A 14,360-nucleotide genomic window follows, 5' to 3' on the forward strand; every position below is an offset into this window, starting at 1 on the left:
CTTCCTTAAGATAAAAGTCCCCAAAGAGGGATCTACCAGGGAAGAGAATATAAACATTTTCAGTTGTATTATTGATAGTTTTATACATAAACGCTGCACACATGCAATATACTTCCTGCGCTACTTTATCAAATTAATGCCTTCTAACCATTTAATAACAGTAGAATTATAGTTTAGCTCACTGAGATTAAAACACATACCGCCCCATCATTCACACACATCTTGCAAAAGACAAAAAACACTGTATGTGGTAATCTCCTTTCTCCAAAGTGTTATGGACATGAAATAGAAGACCAGAAGTCAATGTCACATAAAACTCTTTAAAAAAAAATTTCTAGTATTCAATTTCTCAATGAAAATCCTGAAGATGAACTGCCCCTCTAATTTCTTACTCAGTTCAGTTCAGTCGCTCAGGCCATGTTCGACTCTTTGCGACCCATGAACCGCAGTACGCCAGGCCTCCCTGTCCATCATCAACTCCCGGAGTTTACCCAAATTCATGTCCATTGAGTCGGTGATGCCATCCAACCATCTCATCCTCTGTCGTCCCCTTCTCCTCCTGCCCTCAATCTTTCCCAGCATCAGGGTCTTTTCAAATGAGTCAGCTCTTCGTATCAGGTGGCCAAATTCCTTACTCAAATATGAGTAATTTGAGGAAACAGGCATTAGCCATACAATAAATCTTAACCCGTTCAACACTTCAGCTTAAAAGTCAGTAAACCATATTGTAAAACTTGGAACTGGTATAAGAGGATCAGGAAGTGCTTTCCATCTCTCCTTGACCTGCTATGAAGAAACACATGCCTGCTAGATGAGGGGGAGCACATTACCAGTCTGCAGCTGGTTTCTGTGAAGGCTTACTAGAACAGTCATACTCACTCACGCTAGCACTACACACGGCTGTTTTCATAGCAGAGTTGAACAGCTTCAACAAGGGCCATACGACCCGGGCAGGTGAAAATAATTACTATCTGGCCTTCAGAAAAAGTTTGCCAACTCCTGTACTAGACTCCACTTCCAGTACAAAGTTCAGTCTTTATTATGCTTCAAACTTTTCACAGTTGTCCGCAGACCTCGAAACTAATTACTCTGGGACATTATTTCCCAATTATTTTTTGGGAGTCCTACAGAGTGTTGACTGGTTGTTTAAATGAGTTCCATTGTTAAATAAATTTTGGAGGCAATGAGATTTCAAAGTTTACAGGTTGTTGTGTTTTTTTTCTGCCTGACTTTTTAGAACTTTAACACTATATATGAATAAGGACTACTGAGAGAGGGTGATTTGCAGTAGGGACCATATTATAGGACTGGCATTCTAAAGATGACAAAATGGAAAATGCCATTCTAGACTACTAACTTTTCTAGATTCTTGTACTTTTAAAAATCAAACCTCCTCCTGAAAGCTGAGCATTTCATCATCTACCTAAAATACTAAGCATGGAAGAGAGGGAAAGACTTTGTTAACCACATAAGTATAAATCTAGAGCAACTTAAATACAAAATACATATCCAAAATAAACGTCAAAGAAAAAAGCTTTGAATTCCAGGTGTTTAAAAGTTTTGCTTTTTTTTTTTCTTTGAATTTTATCACTCCATGCAGCTGATACAAAAAGAGCTTCAATCATAATAATTAGAGCTCTGGAAAATACTCTAGTCCACAGAGCATGACAAAAAGAGGCAAGAGTTCTCATACGCCAGAAAGATGAGCAACTACACAAGGAACCACTCTACTAGAGAATGAGGCAACACAGAGCCACTCAGCAGTTGTTACTGAACCAGCAGTAATGTTTCTGGTATCAACTACTCATGGAAGTAAATTGTGCTAGCCAAGTAAAACACAAGATGACTAGTACCCAGATCATCAGACAGTGAGAAAAAAGATGAAGCAAAGAAAAACTATAGACCAAAAATGAGCATTTCTACAGAAAAGTAAAGATAAAAATGGCTAAGAAATAAATCATGAATTATTAAAACCCATGGCTCAGTGGTAAAGAATCCACCTGCCAATGCAGGAGACGCAGGAGATGGATGTGGGTTCAATCCCTGGGTCAGGAAGATCCCCCTGGGAAGGAAATGGCAACCCATTCCAGTATTCTTGCCTGGGAAATTCCATGGACAGAGAAGCCTGGTAGGCTACAGTCCATGGCGTCACAAAAGAGTCGGATGCAACACAGGGACTAAACAGCAACAAAACCAGATTAATTCAATGGTCACTGGTAATCAAGAATTGTGGTGCCAGGGAAAAGGGGCTAGACCCAATGATTTAGTCTAGACTGCCACTCAATTTCAATTCTGTTGACAAGTCTTTCTTTTTGAAAACTGATCATCTTAACAACTGACAACAAAGGACTGACACCTAGCAAATAAAATGACAACAGAAGAAACTTGACAGACTCATCGTATCATCCTCTCCAGCTCTGAAATCATTTGGAACTATGCTAAGAATGCCTTCCCTATCCATGCTGAAGTAGTACCAGATAAAATGTTAAAAAGGACCTAAAGTTTTATGACAGTCTATTAAATGATCTTATTTTTAAAATCTGGACACATAGTTTCTCTTCTGAATTATCTCCTAAGGAGGCAACAATCATGAGATTTAAGACTCATGACAGTACTGCTAAAATCTTTCCCAAAGGAGTTGTATGTAAGACTTTACATTGCCATTACCGAATATTTCACAAACACTAGATATGTTATCTCTACAAATGACTACAAATTAAATGTTAAATAGTAGCTCAATAATTTCAATTTACATAGTTAGCGTATTAGCAAGGTCAAGCAATCCTCCTTCCCTTCTAAATTTGATTTCCCCTAGAAAGGCAGCAAATATGATTGTAGAAAATAAGGGATTTGCTTCCTAATCTATAAATTGGGGACAGTCACAGCACCGACATTCAAAGGGCCACTGTCAGAATTAGGTAAAAATAACACGCCATAGTTGGCTTATATACAACAGTAACAACAGTAAATATAATAAATATTAGATCAGTTCAGTTTAGTTCAGTCCTCAGTCATGTCTGACTCTTTGTAACCCCATGGAGTACAGCACGCCAGGACTCCCTATCCATCACCAACTCCTGGAGCTTGCTTAAATTCATGTCCATTGAGTCGTTGATGCCATCCAACCATCTTCATCCTCTGTCGTCCCCTTCTCCTCCTGCCTTCAATCTTTCCCAGCATCAGGGCCTTTTCCAATTAGTCAGTTCTTCGCATCAGGTGGCCAAAGTACTGGAGTTTCAGCTTCAGCATCAGTCCTTCCAATGAATATTCAGGACTGATTTCCTTTAGGATGGACTAGTTTGATTTCCTTGCAACCCAAAGGACTCTCAAGAGTCTTCTCCAACACCACGGTTCAAAATATTAGATATTAGTACTTTTTCCTTTTGTTTTAGTTTATGAAACATGGATTATCTCATCCGAATATCACAACTCTATGAATAACACACTCATTCATATAACAAATATTTATGCAGTACCTACTGTGTACCAGGCAGATACTCTCCAAGAAAACAAACTCTGAAAGGTCTCTGGATTGGCCTGAAGAACTTAGTAAACAGCAGAGAAAGTGCTAACTCCAGCTCCTCTCAATCTAAGACTACCCACCCTTTCTGGTTCTGTTTTAATACCTTAAATATTAACTCTTTAACCTGTAAGTCATTTATTTTTTGCCTTTTCTATCAAGACTTTCAAAAGAATTTTCCTCAACAGAAAAGATAGCCAAATAATTGTATTTTCTTTTTATCTGTTAACAAGTCATCATGTCTCCAACAGTGTCTAAGCCTTCTTCTCTTGACACTGAATGTTACAAAAAGGCCCTCCCTGTGGTGATCTCTGTTGTTTTCAGGATTCTATCAGTGTTGGGTTCTAACCTTCCAGTTTTAACTTTTATGTTACTGTCAATGACTAAAAAGCCTTTTTCCTAATTTTAGTATAAATCAAGATTTTAGCTATTCCATATTTTTCACTGGCATTTATCTTATTTATCAAGTGCTGTCTTTGAAGAGCTCAAGCAATCTTTCACGTCAATTAAGTTTCTGAAGCCTGTTTTCATAAAGTCTAGGGTAAATATCTATACCCAGAATTCTCTTACTTGTGTATTACAAGCTCTTTGCTGACAAGGTCATTTTCTTTAAAAGTTCTTGTCATATATACATTACTAACCAGTTCCCCTTGGTTGGTTATAATTAAGTTCAAGAAGCAATTTATCTTACTGCTTTTCAAGATTTTTTAAAACATAAAACTGTCAGCACATACATTTATTTATTCATCCATTCAATGAATACATAGTGGGTGCTATTTGAGTCCAGCATTATTCTCAGGATTCAGCAGTGAGAAAATAAAGCTCCTGCTCTTACGAGCTCACGTATATACTAGTAGAGGAGATAATTAACAAGTTCAGAATCACAGAAAATGACAGAAACCATAGAAACCTGCACCACATTTTATATAGGATGCTCAAAAAAGATAATTTCTCTCAAGAGGTATTTGAACCAATAACTGAATAACAAAAGAATAAGCCAAGTGAGGATCCTGGGGTAGGGCATGAGGGAAGAATGGTACAGGTCCAGGAAACAGCAAATAAAAGACCAGAAACAAGCTTGGCATGGTTAAAAATAGTTAGAAGAACAACAGGGCTAAAATGAAGTGCTGCTCTTGTTTAGTCACTAAGTCATGTTCTTTTGCAACCCGCCAGGCTGTAGCCTGCCAGGCTCCTCTGTCCATGGGATTTCCCAGGCAAGAATACTGGAGTAGGTTGCCATTTCCTTCTCCAGGGTATCTTCCAAACCCAGGGATCAAACCCAAGTCACCTGCGCCTCTTCTGCACTGGCAGGCAGTTTCTTTACCACTGAGCCACGAGGGAAGCCCTCAAAATGAAATTTACAAAGTATTGAAACAGCTGTGTGTGAGACTCAAAACTTTCTGTAACATCACTATTACATTTTACCATGATCTCTCAAGATTATTAAGTATTAATCACATTCAAAAATACACTTTCAGCAGAAAGCCAAATATGATCACTGGACACTTGCTTTATGAGGGCAATCACCCATACCTTCTTGCAGGCTAGATGATCTGCAGCACAGCTTCACAACAGTGACAGTTATTTCCTCCCTCCTTTAGATATCATTCAAACTTATTCCCTACATTTTACAGATTCTCTGGGTTTTAATTGTTACACTTTGTTCAATTCACCACTCATCTCTGCTATTTCCGATAAATCTGACTCTGGCTGGTTTTTCTGCCTTTTCCCTTCGTTTCTTCTGGATGTGAATGACTGCTTGAGAACCTCTCAATACCTGGAGCTGGTATGTGACTGCTTAACAGTGTGCCTCTGCCTAGCCAAGACACCCAGCGCCGTCCAGCTTCCTGTGGCATGACACCTTCCACAGTGTGCCCCCTTCCCTTTGGTGGAAGGTCTTTAAGAGGAACAGCTTTCATAATCAGCCAGACCTCTAATTTAAGTAAATTCTCCAGGTTTTTTGACATAGAAGACAAAAATAGTATGAAGGGTTCTTCCAGTCTTCTGGGGTGTCTCTGACCCCACCTTCACTTTCCATTAAGAACTGTTGCCTTATTTGTTTAGGTAACTTCAAAGTAACTAGAGGCCTAGAAATTTTATCTCATCAATTCACAAGTCCTTTTCAATACCCCATTCTTGACTCTATCCTAATAATTCTCATAGGTACCTTTTTCTTTTCCTACAAAGTATCTTACAATTTATATAAAGAGTCCTATAGTACTCTGGACGGTTACACAGATTGGGCCAATATGAGGATACTTCAAAAGGAGTGTTCCCTTACTTAATTTTTTTATACTTTTAATGAAAATCTTCATACAAACATACAAAAAGTAGAGGATAGTAGGATATACTCCCATTTCCCAACACTTACCTTCAACAATTATCATATGGCCAATTAAATTGCATCTAAAATTGACCCTACTCTCTACCCTTTACCAGCAGACTCTTTCAATAAAACAAATCCCAGATAATATATTTCATTTCAAGATGATTCCAATGAGTGTAAGATATGATCATAGACCTGGTAACTCAGTGTCTTTCAAAGCCTTTAAGACCAGTTCTAAGGTTTTCTCTAGGTTACCCCAAAGGACATTTTTCAGGTACTACATTAATCTACCCAAAAATATATTTCTCCATGTCTATTACAGCCAAACTCTACAGGTAAGTACAATCATTATTGGTATATTACTAGTTCCTCATGTCATAGCAGACCATTACCCTACATAAGTTTATTTAGTATAATTTAAGAGCACAGATGCAGAATGGCTTAATATTAACTATTCACCAACCTTAAAAAAAAACCTTGAAAGAATAAAAGAATATGTAGATCAAAGTCACACAATTATATTCCAATGCTGAAATGATAGGCACTTTGATAAATGTCAAAACAACCATATACTAAGAAAAAAAAAAAAAAGAAACCATACATAGACTACAGAGAAAACAATAGGTTAAAATTCTTTAAGTTATTTATGCCAGAAAAAATTTCACAATTTTAAAAAAATGCAATTTAGGTGACTAACACACCAAATTTGAATATAAAAATCAGTTATTCATCATAAACACCTTCCATTACTTAAAAACATAATGATTAAATGGGAAGCACTTCCATAAAAACACCTGTCAAAAAGCTTCTGGTGACCACTTACAGCTCTGACTCGAAGGAGATGTGAGATGACAGACTGGAGTTCATCACTATAGTGTTTTAGTTCAATAAATCTCCTGAAATAGGAAACAAAACATCATTTTTTTCATGAACAGCAGTCAAAAACTGAAAGACAAAACAGCAGTTCCTGAGAATAATGAAACTGATTCTATTTAACCATATGCTAGCCTTAAACATTTACACACTGATACAAACTCAAAAAGTTCTACAATTAAATAACCACATTTTCTTTAGATATTTTTAAAGCTGAGAAAAGATGTCATACTTTATAATTCACACCGTGGAACTGAGATAGAGATAAAATTTGTTGGTATGAGAAACTACTTGGGAAAAAAAGAAAACAGGAGAAAATTTATGGCACTAAAAAAATCTTTTGGTACAAACATAAACTCATGATCTCTAACCCTAATCTTCATGCTGCTCAGTAATCTTTATTTCTATAATCTAGTATCTGCCATTCTCCATAATGACCTGAAACTTCAGATACCACTGCTCTTCCAGCAATGTAACAGCTTACTTCACCCTCCTCAAAAACTTATTTCCTTGACATCACTGTTAATTTCTAATGATTTTCCTTTTACTCTCTGGTCACTCCTAAAGTCTCCTTTGCAGGACTGACTTCCTTCACCCATCTCTTATACTGCCAACTTTAGTGTTCAAAGGACTCCTAAAATATTTGCCAGAAACACAACTGAGGGCCTCTCAGTAAAAGAGGGCATGAGTAATCACCATAACTGTACACAGAGGCCCTAGTGGGACTCAGGAATCTGAATTTATAACAAACTCACTCACAGGATTCAGATGCTGGTAATCCTCAGATTATACTTTGGAAAACACCCTTCAAGCACTGGTTTCTTTAGAGTTCAGCCCTAGGTCCTTGCCCATATTACAACCAATTATTTGGTCTACATACTGTATGTGTGTACATATGTGCCAAGTCATTTCAGTCGTGTCTGACTCTTTGCAACTCTATGGACTGTAGCCCACCAGGCTCCTCTGTCCATGGGATTCTCCAGGCAAGAATACTGGAGTGAGTTGCCATGCCCTCCTCCAGGGGATCTTCCTGACCCAGGGATCAAACCTGGGTCTCCTGCATTGGTAGGCGGGTTCTTTACCACTAGTGCCACGTGGGAAGCCCGTACTCTATGTGACTTATTCACAAAGCTTCACGATTATGATCTACATGCTGCTTAACTCCAAATATCTATCTCCAGCCCCAAACTCTCTCCTAAATGCTGTATCTATAATGCCAACTGGCTAGCAGATATTAGTGGCTGCTTATATATCCAAAGTTCAACTTATCTTCCCCCATGCCATCAAATCTCCTCTGTACTCCCTAGCAGTTTAAAGAATGAAACCTGGGTGCCACCTGTTTTCCTTCTCCTCTCTTTCATGCCATACATTCTATTAATCACTTGGTCTACCTCCTAAATATCAGCCAAATACTGCCACAAGAAAGTAGAAGACTCAAGGTCCTCCTCCTCACTGCTTTGAACAGTGTAAAGAAAAATAAACATGCATGAAGGAGTATCATTTTGGTATTCCCTCTGAAACTCTTTCTGGTTTTCTAGATTTTAAGAAAGAACAGAAAGAAAGTATTTTAGTGATATAAACTATTTTAATAACAGTATGAATAATAATTAATTTACTGGGCCAGCTAGACCTAGAACAGAGATTCTATATATTAAAAATCTGTTACAACAATGACTGATGTAGATAATTCTCTAATCTAAAACTTAAGGCAAACAAATTCTATTACTAATTATATACTTTAACAAGAACTCAGGAGCAAAAACTGCCCTGGTTATGTTATTGGCTATATCACATTTAAAATTCTATAATATGGATATTAAACAAAATTTAGCAATCTAGAAGAGATGGTAGGTCAGAAAAAGGAAGACAAACATACAATTGACAATACATTTTTTATTACATTAAAAAACACTTAACTAACAGCAACATTAAAATATTAATTTAAACTGTCTCATCTACATGCTCCTCTAATGAATGTACATTCACCAATGTCGTAAACTCTGCTGCTTACATTTTCCAAAGCTTTTTTTGGAAGGTGACATAATTTTAGTTCTTAATCTAGACAACACCTCTTATATATTATGGATGTCATAACCTTTATTAAAACCTCAGTGGAATCTTAAATGCATACTGTAAAGCAAAAGTCTGTCTGAAAATGCTCCGTACGATGATACAATATTCTGGAAAAGGCAAAACTATGGAATCAGTAAAAAGATCAGTGGTTGCTAGGGTTATGGGGAGGAAGAGATAAAAAGGGAGAGCAAAAAGGATTTTTAGCATAGTGAAAATACTTTTCAAGATACTATAATGATACACACATGTCACTGTACATGTGTCAAAACCCATACAATATATAACACCAAGGGTGAACCCTGATGTAAACTATGCACTTTGACAGGCATCATGATGATTCAATGCAAGCTGATCAATCGTAACAAATGTATCACGCTGGAAAGGTATACCAGGGGTGGCTGTATGTATCCAGGAACAGCTGTGCAAGTGTAGGGGCAGAGGGGATATGGGAGTTCTGTATGATGTCTCACTTAGTTTTTCTGGGAACCTAAAACTACTCTACGAAACAAAGTCTATTAAAAAAGTGAAAACCTCAATGGTTACCATCACAATTTCCTAATTACCAAACTTTAAAATATTAGTATTTACATCTTACATTCAAAAGTTATATTAAAAAGTAGAGGCATTATGTTAATGTGTTATGGTTTATGAAAATCAGCATAACAGGCTATCAGACTACGCAAACTTGGCCTCTGTCTGCTAAGAATGTACACATATGTAGAAGTTAAGGCTTGAAGGCCTGACTAGAGAAATTCTAACAGACCTCGTAAACTTGGTCGCCAAGTATGGAAAAACCCCATCCACCTAAGCACATTTCTAACTGGAAAGTACAATCGAACTAAGCTTCAGGCAAAGGTCAGTATGATGAAGAGCCTGAATTATCTGCAAATTCCGAGAATGAGCAAAACCAAATCTTATATACCTAGATTCCACCCTCCGGAAAGTTATTTCTGAATACACAGTTTCCTTTAATATAGAAATGCTCTCACAAACTCCAAACTAACATTAATGAAGTCAGGTAATTGTCATATAGATATAGCTCCATGAAGTTATTATATTAGTATGCATTTATTTATCAAGTTTTCTTGGCATTCAAAGTAGATAGTTTATTATTAAAATAGATAATATATTACCTTGAGTTTTGCACATATCTGACAAGCAAAGTCTAATAAGAAAACCCATTTTATATGAAATTAAAATTACTTTCCTCATTTTTCTGATACCTTCAATAACACTTAAGAAATCCTTCCAGGAAAAAGCAGTGGTTTAATTTTCTAAAACGTCAGTTACTTACAACCTTAATCCCAATAAAATCATCAAATTTCAAAGTCAGTTTTAGACTGTAAAAGGATTTCACTAATGTGAATTACTATTTAAAATATTTAGCAAATAAAGTGCATACATTCAGAAATGAAAAATTAAATAGATTGATAGGCACCATTCAAAACAATATTGTAACTGTTATTAAAACAAAACCTTACTTGTCTGGGTTTTTCACTCTGAATGTTGCATTAAGCGCTTTTAACCTGGAGTCTGCCTGGAAAAAATAATTTATTCACTTAATACAATTATATTTCAGGGTATAAATCCAAACAGTTTTATTTTCCCTTTAGAATTAAGCTATTCAAGTATACTTTTCTTCATATTATTTGTGTCAAACACATTAAACATACCCCCCAAACACCTAGTAGTTATTTTTTAAACATTGCAAAAATAATATTATAAATTAAATTGAATACATGACATTCAATGATTCCAAAGTAAAACAACTGTAAATACCAACAGGTGAGCAAGCATACAGCTCTGCATTATTATAACTCAGAATAGGCTGTGTCAAAAAGTAGTTTACTTTTTCTCTAAATCAAGAAAAACAATGATCTGTATATATAAACTAAATAAAATTACTGCTTTGAAGCCTGTGCATTACTGAGGGTCATTCTCAGATGGAATCTAAACCAAATGTACATTGGTTTTTCTCCTTTTCATGATCAGTATTTTAGGAAAAGAAAGAAATATGGAAATGCATGTACTAAATTAAAACAAGACGCTGCTGCTGCGAAGTCACTTCAGTCGTGTCCAACTCTGTGCGACTCCATAGATGGCAGCCCACCAGGCTCCGCCGTCCCTGGGATTCTCCAGGCAAGAACACTGGAGTGGGTTGCCATTGCCTTCTCCAATGCATGAAAGTGAAAAGTGAAAGTGAAGTCGCTCAGTCGTGTCCGACTCTAGCAACCCCATGAACTGCAGCCCACCAGGCTCCTCCATCCACGGGATTTTCCAGGCAAAAGTACTGGAGTGGGGTGTCATTGCCTTTTCCGAAAAACAAGCTAGATGACATCAAATTAATTCCTTTCTAGTTGACAGAAAACATTGCAACACAACTTTTAAACAACCTTTACTTATTTCTAGATATTCTGACACAACTATTTAACTACCTTTAGTTATTTCTGCTGCTGCTTAGCTAAGTGATGTCCAAATCTTTGCAACCCTGTGGACTACAGCCAGCCAGGCTTCCTCTGTCCATGGGATTTCCCAGGCAAGAATACTGGAGTGGGTTGCCATTTCCTTCTCCAGGGGATTTTCCTGATCCAGGGATAGAGCTCACATCTCCTGTGTTGGCAGGCAGATTCTTTACCACTGAGCTACCTGGGAAACCCCTTCACTTCTACCTTATTTCAAAGGAGAGACAGAGGGATCAACACTAAGTAATAATTTCATTGTATAAACTTATACTTAATATATCCAAAGTTATCCTCGTTGTCTATGTCCTCATTTAAAATATATACATAAATGTATTTTTTTCCCCTGACCAAGGCACAAAAAACACAGAGTTCACAAACGGTGTAGCTCAATCGGTTAACAATTTTATAACATGATTTGGTTTTGAAAATACCAATCATCCTGAACATTTTATATCATTCCAACTTACAAATCCTAATTACAAATACTCCCCAAATATTAAAACAAACAAACCAGAACAACTAAGGCTTCCCAGATTACACAGCTTAAAAAAAAAAAAAACTGCAATAATACACCACTCCACAAATCCAGCATCCTAAAACTTTAGACCAAAAGCAATTCAAAGAGCTTTCAAGAATATCTAAAGCTTAAGTCGTCAGTGAATTCAGGGGATTCTCTTATTTCTAAAATGGGGTATATTTTAGGAATTTCCCTGGCAGTCCAGGGGTTAGGACTCCACACTTTCAATGCGGGGGCACAGGTTGGATCCCTGGTCAAGAAGTGAGGATCCCACATGCTGTGTGGCATGGCCCCCCCCAAAAAAGTTTTTAATAAATAAATGGATATTTTACCAATTCTTGACATTTCTTACATCTGAAGGGCCAAGGAGCTAATGCATGTGAAAGTCCTTTCAATTACAGCATATATGAATTTAAGGCATATATTACTCCCTTGTGTTCTTTAAGTGATTTCAAATTACCAATGTGACTTTATAGGAACAAGCAAACGAGATTCTTTAAATAAGGATGAAAGTACATAAACCCATGAGTAAAAAAAGAAAATTTTCATGTGTATCTTTTTCTGAATCTCATACTGAATCCCACCTATTTGTTTTTTACTTTTAATATTACCAATTTACCACTATAGAAGGCATATAAAATGTAAACCATCATCATGCTAACCTTGCTTACCAAACACTGTCAGGTCAGTCCATCATAATACCCCACTCAATCTGCTCATCATTTCACAAGATTCCATAAAAAGAGAAACTGCCTAAAATATCATCAAGTCAGAAACTTCTCCCCAAAGCTAGATCTCTAAGTGAAAATGAAAGTCACTCAGTCATGTCCGACTCTTTGCAACCCCATGGACTATACAGTCCATGGAATTCTCCAGGCCAGAATACTGGAGTGGGTAGCCTTTCCCTTCTCCAGGGGATCCTCCCAACCCAGAGATCGAACCCAGGTCTCCCACATTGCAGGCAGATTCTTTACCAGCTGAGCCACAAGGGAAGCCCTACCCAAATCTGACAGGTTACCCTTTATCCATCTTATCAGATTCCCCACTAAGTATCTAAAGAAGCCCTTACACCACTGTCTCATACCACCCTACTTAGTCTCCTTTACTACAGCACTGTCTGAAATCCCCTGGGCTGTCTGCTTGTTTCCTAGCTGTCCATGAAAATGTAAGAGCCACAAGAAAAACACAATGTGAATAGGGCCCCGAGAGTTGCACAATAGCTGCCATGGCACTACTTTAAACTGCATTTTCATGCCTGTATCCCCAACACTTCCCAATGCCTGGCACAAGAAAAACATGCAATAAGTATACTGGATGAATGAAAAGAAAAAAAAAAACCCTGACTATTCTACAGTCCCAACTTAATACCTTCCCATATTCTTTAATCCCCACCTCCCTTTCCCTTTCCAATTCCTATTACATACTATACTTCTCTTGTGCTAGACCTTGTCTTTCCTCTATTTCATTTTCAGATTCTTATCTTCCTCCAAGCCTTACCTAGTAAACCATTACCAGCTTGCCCTGACTCTAACATTCTTCTTCCTTGACCCCTTAGGCTGACTCCACTGCAGGCTTCTCATTATTCAGGTCTCAGCTCAAATGTTCTCTTCAACCATGTGACCCAGTTTGCCCAGAACAGTACTACTGGTTTACACCTGCTGTCCTAACCTAATTATTAACAGAGCCCCTTTTTATTCTCAAAACAGTCTCCATTTGAACAATAAATTATACTGTCATATCTCAAAATAATCCCTGGGGAAAAAATTCCAGCTGTCATATTATCTCACAATGACAACTGTTTTCTGTTTTATCACCTATAACTTTCAAAGTATCTTAAACAGATGTTAATTCAACTTCAACTACTTCAGTATAAGCTCCATAAGAACACGGAGCTTATGAATGTTTCCAGCTTATTCACAGTTGGATCCACAGCACCTAGAAGAGTATCCGATAGTCTGTAGGTACCTAGCATCTGGACTCTCCAGAGTTAGCAGAGATCCTAAAGGCTCAGATCTTGTCTGTGGCAATTCCTGCTCCAAGCCACAAACAAGGTTCTAGATACTTCCCAGTCAGCCTAAATTCATTTAAGATTTGGGCATATGGATGACACTTTCTTTCATGTAACTGGGTTAAAATGGTATTTCTTTAAACTAAAGTAACTAGTTAATATGTTCATTACTCTAAAGAGAAACTCTCTGCTCTCCCTTCAGTGAATTAACAGAAGTACCATATAGACATCCAAGAAAAACGAAGGAATGCCAATATACAACAGTGATGAAAAAGTCTGTTGCTCATATTTGTGTTAAATGAAGAACAAGAGTGGGGAGGGGAGGGGAGGGGAGAGAGTTCCCTAGTGGTCCAGTGGTTAGAACTCTGTGTGCTCACTGTCAAGGGCCTCCGTTGAATGTTTAATACCTGGTTGGTGAATCAAGATCCCACAAGTCATGTAGCATGGCCAAAAAAAAATAAAGCACAGACTTTTATAAAACTAAATTTTTACAATTATCCTGTTGAGTATAATACTCTAAAAATATTTAAGAAAATGTAAACTATTAGGCCCAAACTTGGAGAAGGCAATGGCACCCCACT

General features: G+C 37.3%; 1 protein-coding gene across 2 annotated transcripts in view; it reads right to left on the reverse strand.

Moving 5' to 3' along the window:
- The window catches only part of SNX4 (sorting nexin 4), a 55,066-nt gene that overhangs the window by 14,934 nt on the left and 25,772 nt on the right, over nucleotides 1-14,360 (reverse strand). For both annotated transcript variants that reach the window (XM_006078520.4, XM_006078521.4), the window contains exons 6-7: nucleotides 10,274-10,329; nucleotides 6,670-6,742 (exon numbers count right to left, since the gene is read on the reverse strand). In XM_006078520.4, coding sequence (XP_006078582.3) covers nucleotides 6,670-6,742; nucleotides 10,274-10,329 — 129 coding nt within the window. The remainder of the gene's footprint in view (nucleotides 1-6,669; nucleotides 6,743-10,273; nucleotides 10,330-14,360) is intronic.

This window comes from Bubalus bubalis, chromosome 1, assembly GCF_019923935.1.
Source record: "Bubalus bubalis isolate 160015118507 breed Murrah chromosome 1, NDDB_SH_1, whole genome shotgun sequence".
In the NCBI taxonomy this organism is placed as follows: domain Eukaryota; kingdom Metazoa; phylum Chordata; class Mammalia; order Artiodactyla; family Bovidae; genus Bubalus; species Bubalus bubalis.